The 12,788-nt window shown below is 47.0% G+C and overlaps 1 protein-coding gene across 1 annotated transcript in view; it reads right to left on the bottom strand.

Moving 5' to 3' along the window:
- The window catches only part of SPNS2 (SPNS lysolipid transporter 2, sphingosine-1-phosphate), a 113,547-nt gene extending 101,029 nt beyond the window's left edge, over positions 1–12,518 (bottom strand). The window contains exon 1 of the mRNA XM_088152286.1: positions 11,342–12,518. Coding sequence (XP_088008412.1) covers positions 11,342–11,717 — 376 coding nt within the window. The 5' untranslated portion in view covers positions 11,718–12,518. The remainder of the gene's footprint in view (positions 1–11,341) is intronic.
- Between the last annotated feature and the right edge of the window lie 270 nt (positions 12,519–12,788).

Below are 12,788 nucleotides of genomic sequence, written 5' to 3'. Positions count from 1 at the left end.
GTATTCCAAATGTGCCCCTCACTGAAAAAGGGTTCCGGATTAATGTTAGACTAGGACTCAAATCCTCATCGAGCCATGACACTACTTGGTGTGACTGTAGCTGGACTCTATTTCTCAGTATAACCTATCTCACAAGCCTACTGCAAGGATAAACAAGGGCTGGGTGGGGTGCAGTGGGGTGGGAGAACCAGATACGCCACATCGAACTTCTGAAAAAAGGCAGCTAATATTAACAACCACCCAAATACATTTGTTGCCATATGGCCTATGGATGAAAATCTTGTGCTTTTGACCAAGAAGACAGGTCACTTGGGAAATGTTCAGCCCTCCCTTTCCCCTGCCAGCCATTCTGGTCAAATCTGGACCACAGTTTTATAACTGCACTCAAAGGAAAACAACAAATGTTCACAAAAGAGAGATGCTGAAAAGATGTTATGCTGAGTCCCAAAGCAAGAGCAGTTACCTGCTCATGCAGATCATCGAAACATCTTCTCACCCTGCGATCCAGAGAGCACATTTTTAAGGTAATCTGAAGAATCAGCAAGAAAACCAGAATCAATTAGTATTTTCAGTTCTCCACTGCATCTATGCATCAAAAAGGTTAAAAGCAATACAATAAAATGTACAGGCCTTACACTGCTGCATTTTGATGCCAGATAATAAATCAAGAATTATTACAGGGACAAGGGGATACAGTTTTGCCCAGTTATGTGTTACAAGATTTGTCTCAATCAACGGGGAAAACTCAGCCCGGGCAAACAGCTTTGCTCCAATAGGCTGATTTAGCAAAACTTCCTGCATGAATTTACAGCGGATACAGGGATCCATCAGCAGAATCGGCTCTTCTGTGTGCTAGCGCAGCTCACATTTAGCAACGTGGCTTTAATCTTAACCACAGATATATTCTATTTTTCTTAATAACTTTTAAAAACAAAGGCTTTTTTTTAAAGCAAAGACATTTAGTCTCAGGGTGGAGAAGCAACTGTGGTAACATGCCCAATTTCCAAACAGAGGGAGACCATTCTCTGCCTTGCGGAAATAGTAAAATTGGCAATTTTGCCATTAACTCAGGAAAGAAAAATCTCAAGAGTCTGTTTTCTGCTGGAGTTCAGAGTCCACATAGATAAGATAATATAAAATCTGTGGCATAACCCCAACAATGCCTAGATGAAATCTTACAGCTCTCTCTTCAAGGATCTATGTACTCTTCCAGCAGACTCCATCCCATTCTTTTCCCCTACCTGTCACATCCCTAGTTTTCATTTTCCCCTTCAACACACTCAGTTCCCTTGAGGGCTTCCTACCCCCTTAAAAATACTATTCTGTTCCTGCAAAATGTGGGATTTCTCCCCCTCTAGTGTCACAATGCCCCCATTCTGGCTACAGTACAGTGGATCTGCTAACCCTGGGAATGCTACAATTCCACAGCAAGGCCTTTGCAGCGGGCCAAGAGAACAAACCGGGGAGATGTTTAGGAGGTTCGGCTGGGTCAGAAGAAACACTGCTCAGATAACTAGCTGCCTGAATATAATATTGCCGAGATCGATACATTGCACCAAGCCATGGCTTACACCCAACCAGCCTCTGTGCTTTGTAAACCATGGGTCATGGTTTTGTATGTTGTACAAAGCCAGCCATTGGTGGCTTATTTAATCGTAAACAATGATGTGGGAACCCAACTACTAAATTCTAGGATGTGCTCCAATGAGCCTTAGTGGAGATGGTTTCATTTTCTGGCATCTGCTCTTTCAATCCATCAATTTTATTTCAGTCATAGACCAGCATATGGCATCTGCTCCTGTTTTATCACCCCATCTTTCTTTTGGAAATGCCTTGTTCAAATGCAGTCTGTGCTGGCTCAGGCAACTATTCACCATTTTTTGGCTCCCTCCAAAGAGATACCAGGGATGGCTTCACCCAACAGATTCATCCCTAAACTCACATTTAATAAGAATACAGTTGCTGTGATTGCATAACATAAACCACACTGTGGCTTAGTGTAATAACCTTGCTCACTAAACATACTAAGGGTTGGGTTCCCACAACATAATGAACCCCAAATGACTCAGCCCCATTTTCACCCAGTCTAATATGTTGTGTGACCCCAGTTTTGCAGTTAGATCTCAAAAGTCAACACCTGGCATCTCATGCCCACACATTTCAAAGTAGCATCAACCAGAGTGAAATCCAGCACTTTTTCCTACCATTCTCCTTCACTTTAATTAAAGAGAATTTGCTTTATAAATTATTTCAGAGGAGAAGAGAATTTGGGGAATTTGGACTTATTTAATTATAAGATGGCCAAGGGCAGGATGTGAATGTTTTATATTTTATTCCCAGGCTTCCATTCAATTCCAAGAGGGCTTTTTCAATCCTGCCCTTACTTTTCCCATTACGGAAGATTCTGCCCTCCAGAAATGTATTCATTTAATATAATTTATTCATAGCCTGCCTGCCTCCCAAACAACTTTGGGGGACTTACAACGAAAAACAAATTTCTCCAGGAAATTTCTTCTGCTGCTGGAGAAATAAAATCAGCTACCCCATTTCTTGGCCCCAAAATAGGAGGAAGGTTTCCAAAGTCTCTCTGCAGCTCAGCTCTGTTTCAAACATTTGAGGTTTCTGGTATCTGCTTCACAAGAATGAAAACCTTTCCAGCATTCGCAGGGGAGGAAGACTGAGCAATGGATCAGGACCTCACGTAGACTGGAGCAAGCCAGCAAGCCAACAAGCCCTCTGAGTGGGTGACTAAGGCCCGGCTGGGCTTCCTGGTCCGAGACAAGAATGGGTGTCTTTCAAGTGACTTCTCCATAGGAACGGTAACATAAAGAGAGGATTGTAAATACAGTAGTTTGGGAGCGGGAAACTGAAAGCAGGAAGAATGTAGAGATCTGCAAAGGAGGTATGCGGAGTGAGTCAGAGGTACTGATGCATCGCCAAACAGCATTCCGGAGGTGCCAAAGCGCAATGTGTCTTGTCCCCGGAAGTATTATTTGCAAGAAGGGAAGCACACGGTGCCAGCAGGTACCTGTGGAATGTTGCTTTGCAAATTTCTCAGCAATTCTGTCACCGGAGTCCTTTCCTCGTCAAGATGACAATGCCTGGCCTCATATCCTCCATGCTGCCCTTCCTAGCTAGAGGTGAAGAGCGCCAGGTCAGGTGTTGCCAACTATTCTCACGTGACCCAAGTTCCCATCCCTGCGACTCAGCTTCTGTGTGTGATTTCATTCCAGAAGCAGATGCAGGCTACACGCATATAATCCAGGTGGATACAGATACGCTACAATTATTCCATCCTGGCTCCGTCATGGCTTCATCAGGCTTGTTGAAATTCAGGTAAAAAGTAAAATCTAAACAAGGTCCATTGCTTGATTGAGAGGCCAAGGTGCAATATCCAGGTTCATTCTGCAAGATTTCTGGATTGGCTGGGAGTGATTATTGCAATCAGTGTGAACCAGAACAGACGGACCAGAGGTGAAATTTGGCCTATGGGTTGTCAGTTCATATTTGGCCTACGTATTATCTGTTTGTAACCAAACAATAAGCATTCTAGTCCTCATGGAGGCAGACCACTTGGAAACATCTTTCTTCAGTCAGGGAAACACTCACACTTAGGGAATGTAAATATACATTCAGACATTCCCTTTTCAGTGATGGCTTCCAAAGATGTTTTCATTATATGATTTTATTACTGCTGTGACTTGTTTTATAATTTTATTCTTCTGCTTGTAACTCTGTAAGCCACCCATCATGTCATGAATGGGGTGGCATCAAAGTGAAATAAAATAATGGTGCGTTCTCACTCATCTTGAATGTTTGAAACAATGAAATTTGTTTCCTTTGTTCGGGGTATACTTTCCTGCAGGACAAATCTCTCAGGCCAGCCCAAATATCCCATGTTAACCTAACCACCACCTTGTGAGGTAGGCCACGCTAAGAAATGCCGATTGGTCCAAACTCCTAATGCACTTCCAGGCCAACTGGGGATCTGAAACTGTGAAACTCTCTTAGCTCTCCTAACCATCATGCTAGGCGGACCTAAAAGCGAGTCTTGAGACATGGACTCCACACTCAGCTTAGGAGCTTCCCAAAGGAGTGAATATTCTGGTTTGCACAACAAGCCAAGGCATATTTTGAGCGTAAGCTGCAAACTCAGCCATAGTTTATTTTATTAATTAGTACATGGTTATAAACCTCACAGCAGTTTACAATAACTTCATTTATTTAATTTAATATTTTAAGTCTTCGTGCGTTGTGAAACTCCAACCAATGATAGTTTAAACATGCTTAAACCAGACATGTCTGTGGGAACCCAGTCAATAATTATGTCCACACAACCTTCTAACCCTAAATTGCTGCTAACCAAGGACAACATACCTGATGACACCACAACTAGCCATGGTTTCTGGTCGCCTGCCACGTTGGCCAGTATCCAGAAAACACTGCAGTGGCGTTGTTCTTTGTACATTTTAGAGGATAAAACTTTCAAAACTCACAGGAGGCTGATCAGAGCACACGGAGTGGGGGTCTCCGAGTCCCCCTCCAACTTCTTGAACTGTTTTGCCCACCACACATACTGGGAAGGGGGTAAAACCAGAGCTGGAAGCAGCAGAGACCCTGCTAATGGGACTACCTGGTTTCTGTATCCATGTCCAGAAAATAGAACCAGGAATCTTAGGTTAACTTCCCCCTTCAGGTTTTGGATAACATGATCCAAGAAAATAAACTACCACAAGGCGTGAATAGTGCATTCCTTAACTCTAGGTCACAATGTAACCTATTTAGTAATTGGATGGGAGACCACCAGAAAATCCCAACACTGTAGGCTAGACTGGTAATTTGAAAAAAATCTGGAAGAAGACAATGGCAAGCCATTTCTGTATTGTTGCCAAGAAAACCGCAAGGAAAGTTTCCTGAAGTCACTAAGGGTCAACCCTGACTTGAGGGAGCCTACTTTTTTTCACCCATGATCCAACTCACATGACCCAACTCACTAGGCCTAAGGCTCTTGTAGCTGAGCATGTTGAATGAACCAGGTCAATATTAATTTTAGACAAAAATGCCAAATATGGATGATATGCCAAAGATTGTGTGTGTGTGTGTGTGTATTTATTTACTTGATTTATATTGCTACTCATCTCACTTTTACGTGACTCTAGGTGGCTTACAATAAAACAAATAAAAGCACAAAATACCAAATATAAAACAAAAATTAAAAAATAGCAGCTAGGCATCTATCATCCATTTAACCAGAAGGTGGGCTCTCCGTCTGAATCTGAATTTGAATCTGAATCGGATCTATCTCCATGCTTATTTCTCTCTCTTTTTTTTAAGTGTGCGTGTGGGGGGGGATGTTTTGATTCGGTGTCATATGTGGTGTTCTTCATTTTGTTTTATTAAGGTCTTCCTTGTTCTGTTAAAAAGAAAAAAAATCCAACCCCCCTTTCTACCACTTTGGTAGAACAAACTCAAGGGGAGTTTTAAAATCTGACGTTCCCAAGGGAACCCAAAGTTCAAAATATTTACTCCCCAGGTATCAGGAAATGAGTCCACAGATACCAGGTCACCTCACCAAGCCAGTTCAGTCAGTGACTTATTCTTGGGCCAAGCGAGAGACAGGGACCGAGGCAGAAACCACACCTCAGCTCTGACACACGCTGGGTTGGCGGCCTTGCAGATGTACCAACCTTTGCCTCAGTTTCCTCCTCCGCAGCTGAGCCTCTGCCTACCTTCCTCGGCACCTGCATTATTCATGAGCAAAAGATGCGGCTCTCGAAAACCTTCAAAGCGTGTGCTAATTGCCACCTGTCCTGAGATACAAACCGGATTTTTCACCTGGTGACCTGATTCACGCGCACACACTCAGGCAGAGACACTCTCTCTCTCTCTCTCTCCCTCTCTGCTGATGGAGCTACCTGTTGCTTCACCAAAGTGCTGAATCACGGATTCCAAATTAGAGTGAGCCGGGATGTGGGTTGGGGTGGGGGCACACTTTTGTACAAATATAGTACGGCCTCAGTAATTAAACCTGGCTAATTTTTTTCATTACCTTGGGCTGCTGCATTTCTACTTGCAACGTGACCCACACAGGATATGCGTGCATGTTATCCTTCAATTCCCGTGGTGACTCGGTCACATGCCACATTAACTTTAAGATTCTAGCCCTCATTCTTTGGTTACACACACCGCCATCACTGTGATTAAGTGAGGCCCCGAGGTCTGAGTGCCAAACTAAAGAATACACCACAGCTAACTCCAATGAGTGGTAGCTGAAAGAATTGAATGCATTTAGGCCAGCGTTTCTCAAACTTGGCAGCTTTAAGATGTGTGGACGTCAACTCCCAGAATTCCCATGGCTGGCTGGGGAATTCTGGGAGTTGATGTCCACACATCTTAAAGTTGCCAAGTTTGAGAAACACTGATTTAGCCTAATGAAGAAGTTTAGCAGAGATAGGAGAACAACCCTCAAATCAACAAAGGACTGTTACAAAGAAAACGGCGCAGGCTGATTGCTTTCTCCAGATGGCAAGACTGGAATCAGCAGGTGGAAAGTACAGAGAAACCATTCCAGCTGAATATGAGGAGGCAGGTTGTAATGCAAAGCAGCTATTCAACAGGAGGACAGATTCTCTTTGAAGGGGACGAGCATTCCTTCAACGCAGAAATCAGGCAGGGTTGGAAATGGCAAGTGGGCAAAGATGCTAGAGCTCTTTTTTCTAGTGTAGATTCTGAATTAAATTAAGGAGTTTGGACCAGATGACCTGGCTACTTGCTCTAACTCCATAGCTGCATTCGCACAACACCCTGAAGCAAGTGACTGAATTTAGCCCTTTTCTGAGTCTGCACCGTACACTGAGCTGAGAAGTGGACCGGGTTCGCACAGCCTTCCATGCCACAAAGAGAGGAGCACGTTGTTAATACTAACCTCATCTAGGTCTTTAGCAAGTGAAATCTGTTGTGTGAGTGCAGCCTCTGATTTTCTTGCTGAGCTCCCAGGTTTTGCTCCCCAGTTTCATCTGCTTAACCATGATTTCCTGCATAAGTCTTGTTCACACATCATAGAAAGACAAAACCGAACATAACCCATCATGCCTTAGCCTGGGGTATGAAGTCAATAACTGCAACAGAGTATTTTTTCACCTTAGAAATCAAAAGCTGAGTTAGAGAGGGGACTGTTGAACACGTAACTACCAAAGAAAGATCCCTTTCCAAGAAACCGCCTGATATTGGCCAAATTCTGTTTACACAGGCGTTTCCTGGTCACTGTCTTTTTCCAACAATTGCCATCTTAACCAGCTCCTGGCTCCCCCTTCCTCAGGAATGAGGTTTCCTAATACGTAAGCAGATTTCTCCCAAAGATAAGAATAAAAATTTTAAAAAAACTAAGTATGTTGTCTTCCTTTCTTTCATATGCGCCGCATTGAAAAACTTTTATTTCTCTTAAGCACGCACACATAACAATAGGAAGCCTTGCTGGAGGTATATCTTGTTGAATTAGCACAAGGAATATTGGTATCAAGATAACCTTCCAGATCAGAGTTCCTCAACCTTGGTGACTTGAAGATGTGTGGACTTCAACTCCCAGAATTCCCCAGCCAGCATGGCTGGCTGGGGAATTCTGGGAGTTGAAGTCCACAGGTCTTAAAGTTGCCAAAATTGAGAAACACTGCCTTAGATACTGAGATCAAGAGCCATGTAGGGCTTTATAGGCAATAACCATGCGGCTTCTGCAGCAGTGGTATAGCATAGCAGCAATGGGATTGACCAGTAAGCACACAGCCCTCTACATTTTGTCCCAGCTGAAGTTTCAGGTAGTTTTCAAGGGCAGCATCCTGTAAAGCAAATGACAGCAATCCATACAAGGGATGACAAGGGCATGAGTAACATCCTTAGTCCATTCTATTCCAAGGCAGGCCACAACTGGCACACCAAACAGAGTGGTCCAAGGTCTTCCCAGCCGTGGCTTCCACCTGTACTTCCAACAAGAATTGTGGATCTAGAGGACTCAAGGACTACAGGACTGCTCTCTTCAGGGCAGCACAATTCTGATGGACAAAGTTGGTGGTGTCCGGGAATAAGTAGGCTTCTGAGTTAAAGCTACTCTGTCTTGGCTGGGTTGAGTCTGAGTCTGTTTCTTCTAACCCAGATTCTGACAACCTCCTGGCACCAGAACTTCTACAGCATCTCCATTTGGCCCAGGGTAGAGATCTAAAATTGGCTGTCATCATCATATTGATAACCCTTCATTCCAAACTGACAGATGACCCTTCCCAATGGCTTCATATAGATCTTAAACAGGGTTTTATATTTTCTAAACACCGATATTAGGAGTTCACTATTTTCAAAGCTGGAAGATCTTTCCAACATCATAGAAGCCACCACTGTGTCTAAGCCCCCTTGAAAGTCATCAAAATGAGTGAGAGAGCATGCATCACCCTGTATCTTGCAAGTTGATGGCAAATCCATTGGCTCTCAGGACCCGGCAACCTTCTCTATCCTACCACTTTCCAAACCTATTGGGACTTTGGCTAGGAATTCTGGGAGTTGCAGTCCCAATACTTTGGTTGGTTGGGGGTCGCTGCTCTAGGAATTGCCTGCTTCTGTTCCCAATTCCAGATGTTCACAGTGCATTTACTTACTACCTGTGCTAACTTGTGGCACAGTTTATCTGGTGTTGGTACAGTGTGTATGAATCCAGCTATTGTGATTTGGAAATTATGGTTATAGCAGTATAAGGTAATGTGTGAATACAGTTACAGTACTGTGACTTAGTGCAATGCATGAACAGAGACTTTATGTTTAGATAAGTGCTATATAAACATTATTAGAGAAAATATACTGCAGTGCAGCTTTTCTCAACCTACAGTCCTCCAAATATGGCAGACTACAAACCCTATCATCCTCAACCAGCATGGCAACAGACAGGGGAAGCCCAGATTCCCATCCCTTTGTAACACTGAATGGCCTTTGGGAAATTGTCACACCTAAATCTAGATTACCTCGCATGGCTGTTTTAATGATAGAGTCATTCTGAAGGACTCAGTGAAAGCCTGGAATTCAGCTGCCTCCAAATTCAGAGGCAAATTCAGAGAACATGGCCTTTTCTTCCTAACTCCGCCTTACCACATTCCTGTGAGGCAGGAAAATAAGAGTTTTTTTCCTGACCACTAGAACAAAGAAAAAAAGGCCCACACTTCGCTCAGGTATAGATTTAGTCTACTGACTGCACTAAACCTACATATCAAGTCTTTGTGTCTCTTGAAAGAACACATTTTTCAAGATGTTCAACCTATCAAAGGAAAACTCATTCACACACACACACACAGAGCTCTGACTCTCCCTACAACCTCCCCTTCAGCATATCACAAGGGGTCTGTGGTAGCCCTTTTTCTAATGAATTTGTTAGTTGGAATAGGTGCTAGCAGACTCCTGAATGTATTGTCGAAGGCTTTCACAGCCGGCATACGATGGCTGAGACCCACACCAGACCCACACCAGACTCCTGAATCTTTGCCACCAAAACTCGGGTCTCCCCCTGCAATCTCTTCAGCACAGTTTTCTTTCTGAGCCAACACCCCTCACCCAAAAGCAAAACCATCCCCTATTTTCCCACTTCAAAGGGAAAGCTTTCATGTCCCATAGAACTGAGAAGTTGGAAGGGGTTTCAAAGATCATCTAGTCCAGCCCTCTGCAATTTGCAGGAAAAGCAACTCCTTTTAAACACCTTCTGAGATAAAGAACCCCAATCGCCATAGGTGGACTTTAGCATGTGCAGCTAAGATGAGGCTGCTTGAAGCAGATGCTTTTTACTCTTTAAATAAATACACAGTGGGAAGTGGAGAATATATGAAGTTCTGTCTATGTTGGTTACACACCACAATATTGCTAATACACAGGAATTCCTACCACTCCATTTTCAAAGTAGCCCTTATCTCCCTTGCAACAGCTTTGCTTGTCATCCATGGAGCGTTCAGATAAGTCCTTTAGATTCCCCTGTCAGCACATCAATGCAGACACATGTGCGTACGCACACATTTCAGTAGACAAACACAGAGAAGTACTTTAAACAGGAGGGAATCATTCCCCTGTTCCCACTATGATACAAATCCCAATTATTGGAAAACTAGAGGGGAGGGACAATTAAAGACAGCATGGAAGACAATGGTGCAAATCTCCTTTTGCAGGCTGAGGAGGATTGTTGGGGGGGGAGGTGTTCTTCGCCTAAGCAATGCAATTATCCGTCATAAACTGGGAAAGAAACAGAGCAGGGTTATCTAGGATGGGCATCTTTCAGATTTGAACAGAAGCCCTTTTAAGAGAAAGAATGAAAATACATACATACATACATATATATTTCTCCATGCACGGAGAAACACACACATACACTCATACACTGGTTCATTCATTCTTTCTTTCTCTCTTTGTGGCAATGAAAGAAGGAAACATTTGCCAGCAAAATCCCGAAGGTCCTACCCACATCACCCTGAAGCCCGTCGATCCTTTTATTTCTCCAGCTTTAAGAGAAGCGGGGACCAGCGGTGCCAATACCTGTCCCCTTCTGCCAAAGAACCCCACCCCCGATCATTCGGACTCTGGCTTTCCCCGGTACCCAACCGCTGGGCAGGACCTCCTTTTGTATCCAGCGCCAGGCAGAGTCGCCTCCTCGCCGCAGCAGCAGCAGCAGCAGCAGCAGCAGCAGCAGCAGCAGCAGCAGCAGCAGCCGGGCTAACATCCTGCGGCAGCGAGACAGGGCGAGCGAGCGAGCGAGCGAGCGCGCAGATGGAAGCCGGGCAAAGTGCTCGCTAGGGAGGGGAGGAAGGTAGCGAGGAGGGCGGAAAAGACAAATGGGCGAGAGAAAGAGGGACGGAGAGCGAGGCGAGCAGGCGACACGGGCGAGGGGGAAGGGAGGGGAAAACGAAAGGAAGGAAAAGGGGAAAATTGGAAGGGCGGGGGAAGGACCGAGGGCAGCAAGGGAGAAGGCACCGCTCAGACGGAGGAAGACCAGCACCGGCCGGTTCAAACACTCCGCCGCCGTTCTGCCTACAGGGCATTCCAGGCGGAAATGGGGAAGGAAGTGGGGGAAAGAGGAGAAAGGAGAGGAACGGGGGGAACAAGCAGGTATGCAGAGGAGACGCGCGGACCCAGAAGCCCGGGAGGGGCGGGGAAGCCGCGGCTCAAGAGGCGAGGGCAGCTGGACGGAGGAGGAGGAGGAGGGCGAAGAAAGGAGCGGGCGACCGAGCCACCGGCCGAGGGAGAGAAGGAGCAGAGAACGGAGGAGGGGACCGGGACCCCCTTGCAGCCTCCGACGCGCCGAGCGCCGGGCACCGGCAGACGGTCTCACCTGCTACGGTGTACCTGTCCAGGTAGTTGAGTACGTTGCCCACGCTGAGGATGGCGGCGGCAGCCACGCGGGCTCTGCCAAGGCTGGGAGCCGCGGCGGGCGCCGCCTGGCAGCCTCGCTCGGCGTTAGCGGCGCTCTTGGCCCCGCCGGGCGCGGGGAGCGCGCCGGAGAGAGTCTGCACCTCGCCGCTCCGGCCGCAACAGCCCCGATCTCCGCCGCCGCCGCCGCCGCCGCCGCCACCGCTGCTGCTGCTGCTGCCGCCGCCGCCGTCATCTTCCTCCTCGTCGTCGTCGCCGGCGGCCGCTGAGACCCGAAGGCGTCCGCCGCAGCCGGGGGGGCCGCTGCCCGACGAGCCGTCGCTCTCCAGGCACATCATGAGCCGCGGCGCTGAAGGAGACGCACCTGCTGCCCTGCCGGCGGATCAGCGCCGCATCTTGGCTGCCTCGTCCGCCGGCTCGCCCGCCCCGCGCGCCGCCTGGTTGGCTGCGCCACCTGCCCCGCCCCTGCGCTCCGAAGGCAGCCCCGCGAGCGCGAGCCGGGCAGCCCCAGGGCCCCGCGGAGATGCCGGCGGCGGCGGCGCGCCGCCTTCGGGCCGGGCTCCGAGACGCGCTCCTTGGAAGGGACGGGGCGACCTGCGCCGGAGTGAACCCCAGGGGACGGAGCGGTCGGGCGGGGGGCGACCTCGGAGGTCCCTTCCAGTTCGGCTGATTGGATGGCTTGGCCTGTATCCCGCCTTCCAGTGAGGGGTCTGGAGAGGCTGGGCAACATGATGGAACTCGAATTATCTGAGTAAATGCGCGGGGAAGGGAGTGGGAAGGGACTCGCACGCCCGCCTGAAATCCAGGGGGATCTTCTACCCAAGCTGGGTTCACACAAGAGGCTAGCCGCGGCCAAACTAACCAGGGAAATGTCTGCATCCAAAGTTTGGGGAAGTTGGGCTTGTTCGGCACAGGCGTTGTTTGTTTCCAGTTCCACTTATGGTGTTTAGTCATAGGTATCTTTCTAATATTTATTATCTATATTGCCAGCTGTTGAATAATACTGCTATTACTATTGATTTGACTTATACACGGAAGCAGTGTATAAGTACCTCTGATAAATAGGTCACCAGTGTAATGGCCAGCCTACCCTAGATAATCGTTTATGCAAAAAATGCATATTAAGGTAAAAAAATGCATATTAAGGCATCTAAAGATTTGTCAAAAGACAACCGGGCTGCTTTTGCATTTCCAAAAAGTCTTCGGCAAGACAGAACCACATTCCGTTGCAGTTTCAGGAACAGAAATGACAGGTTGATTGCAATGGAATTGGGTGGGACTTCAGTGGGAGATGCATGCTTGTGGCTGTGTGGGGGAATGCAACTTTGGCATCTACAAAGGCTTTCTCCAGCACGAAGCCCTCCATGTGCAGAAGCCTGGTGCTTTGGCAGCTGTGTGTAGGACGGAGC

This window comes from Python bivittatus, unplaced genomic scaffold (genome assembly GCF_059951505.1).
Source record: "Python bivittatus isolate LINGU-HERP-01145 unplaced genomic scaffold, Pbiv_v1 ctg000690_np1212, whole genome shotgun sequence".
Lineage (NCBI taxonomy): Eukaryota > Metazoa > Chordata > Lepidosauria > Squamata > Pythonidae > Python > Python bivittatus.
This window is presented reverse-complemented; position numbering and strand designations above follow the sequence as displayed.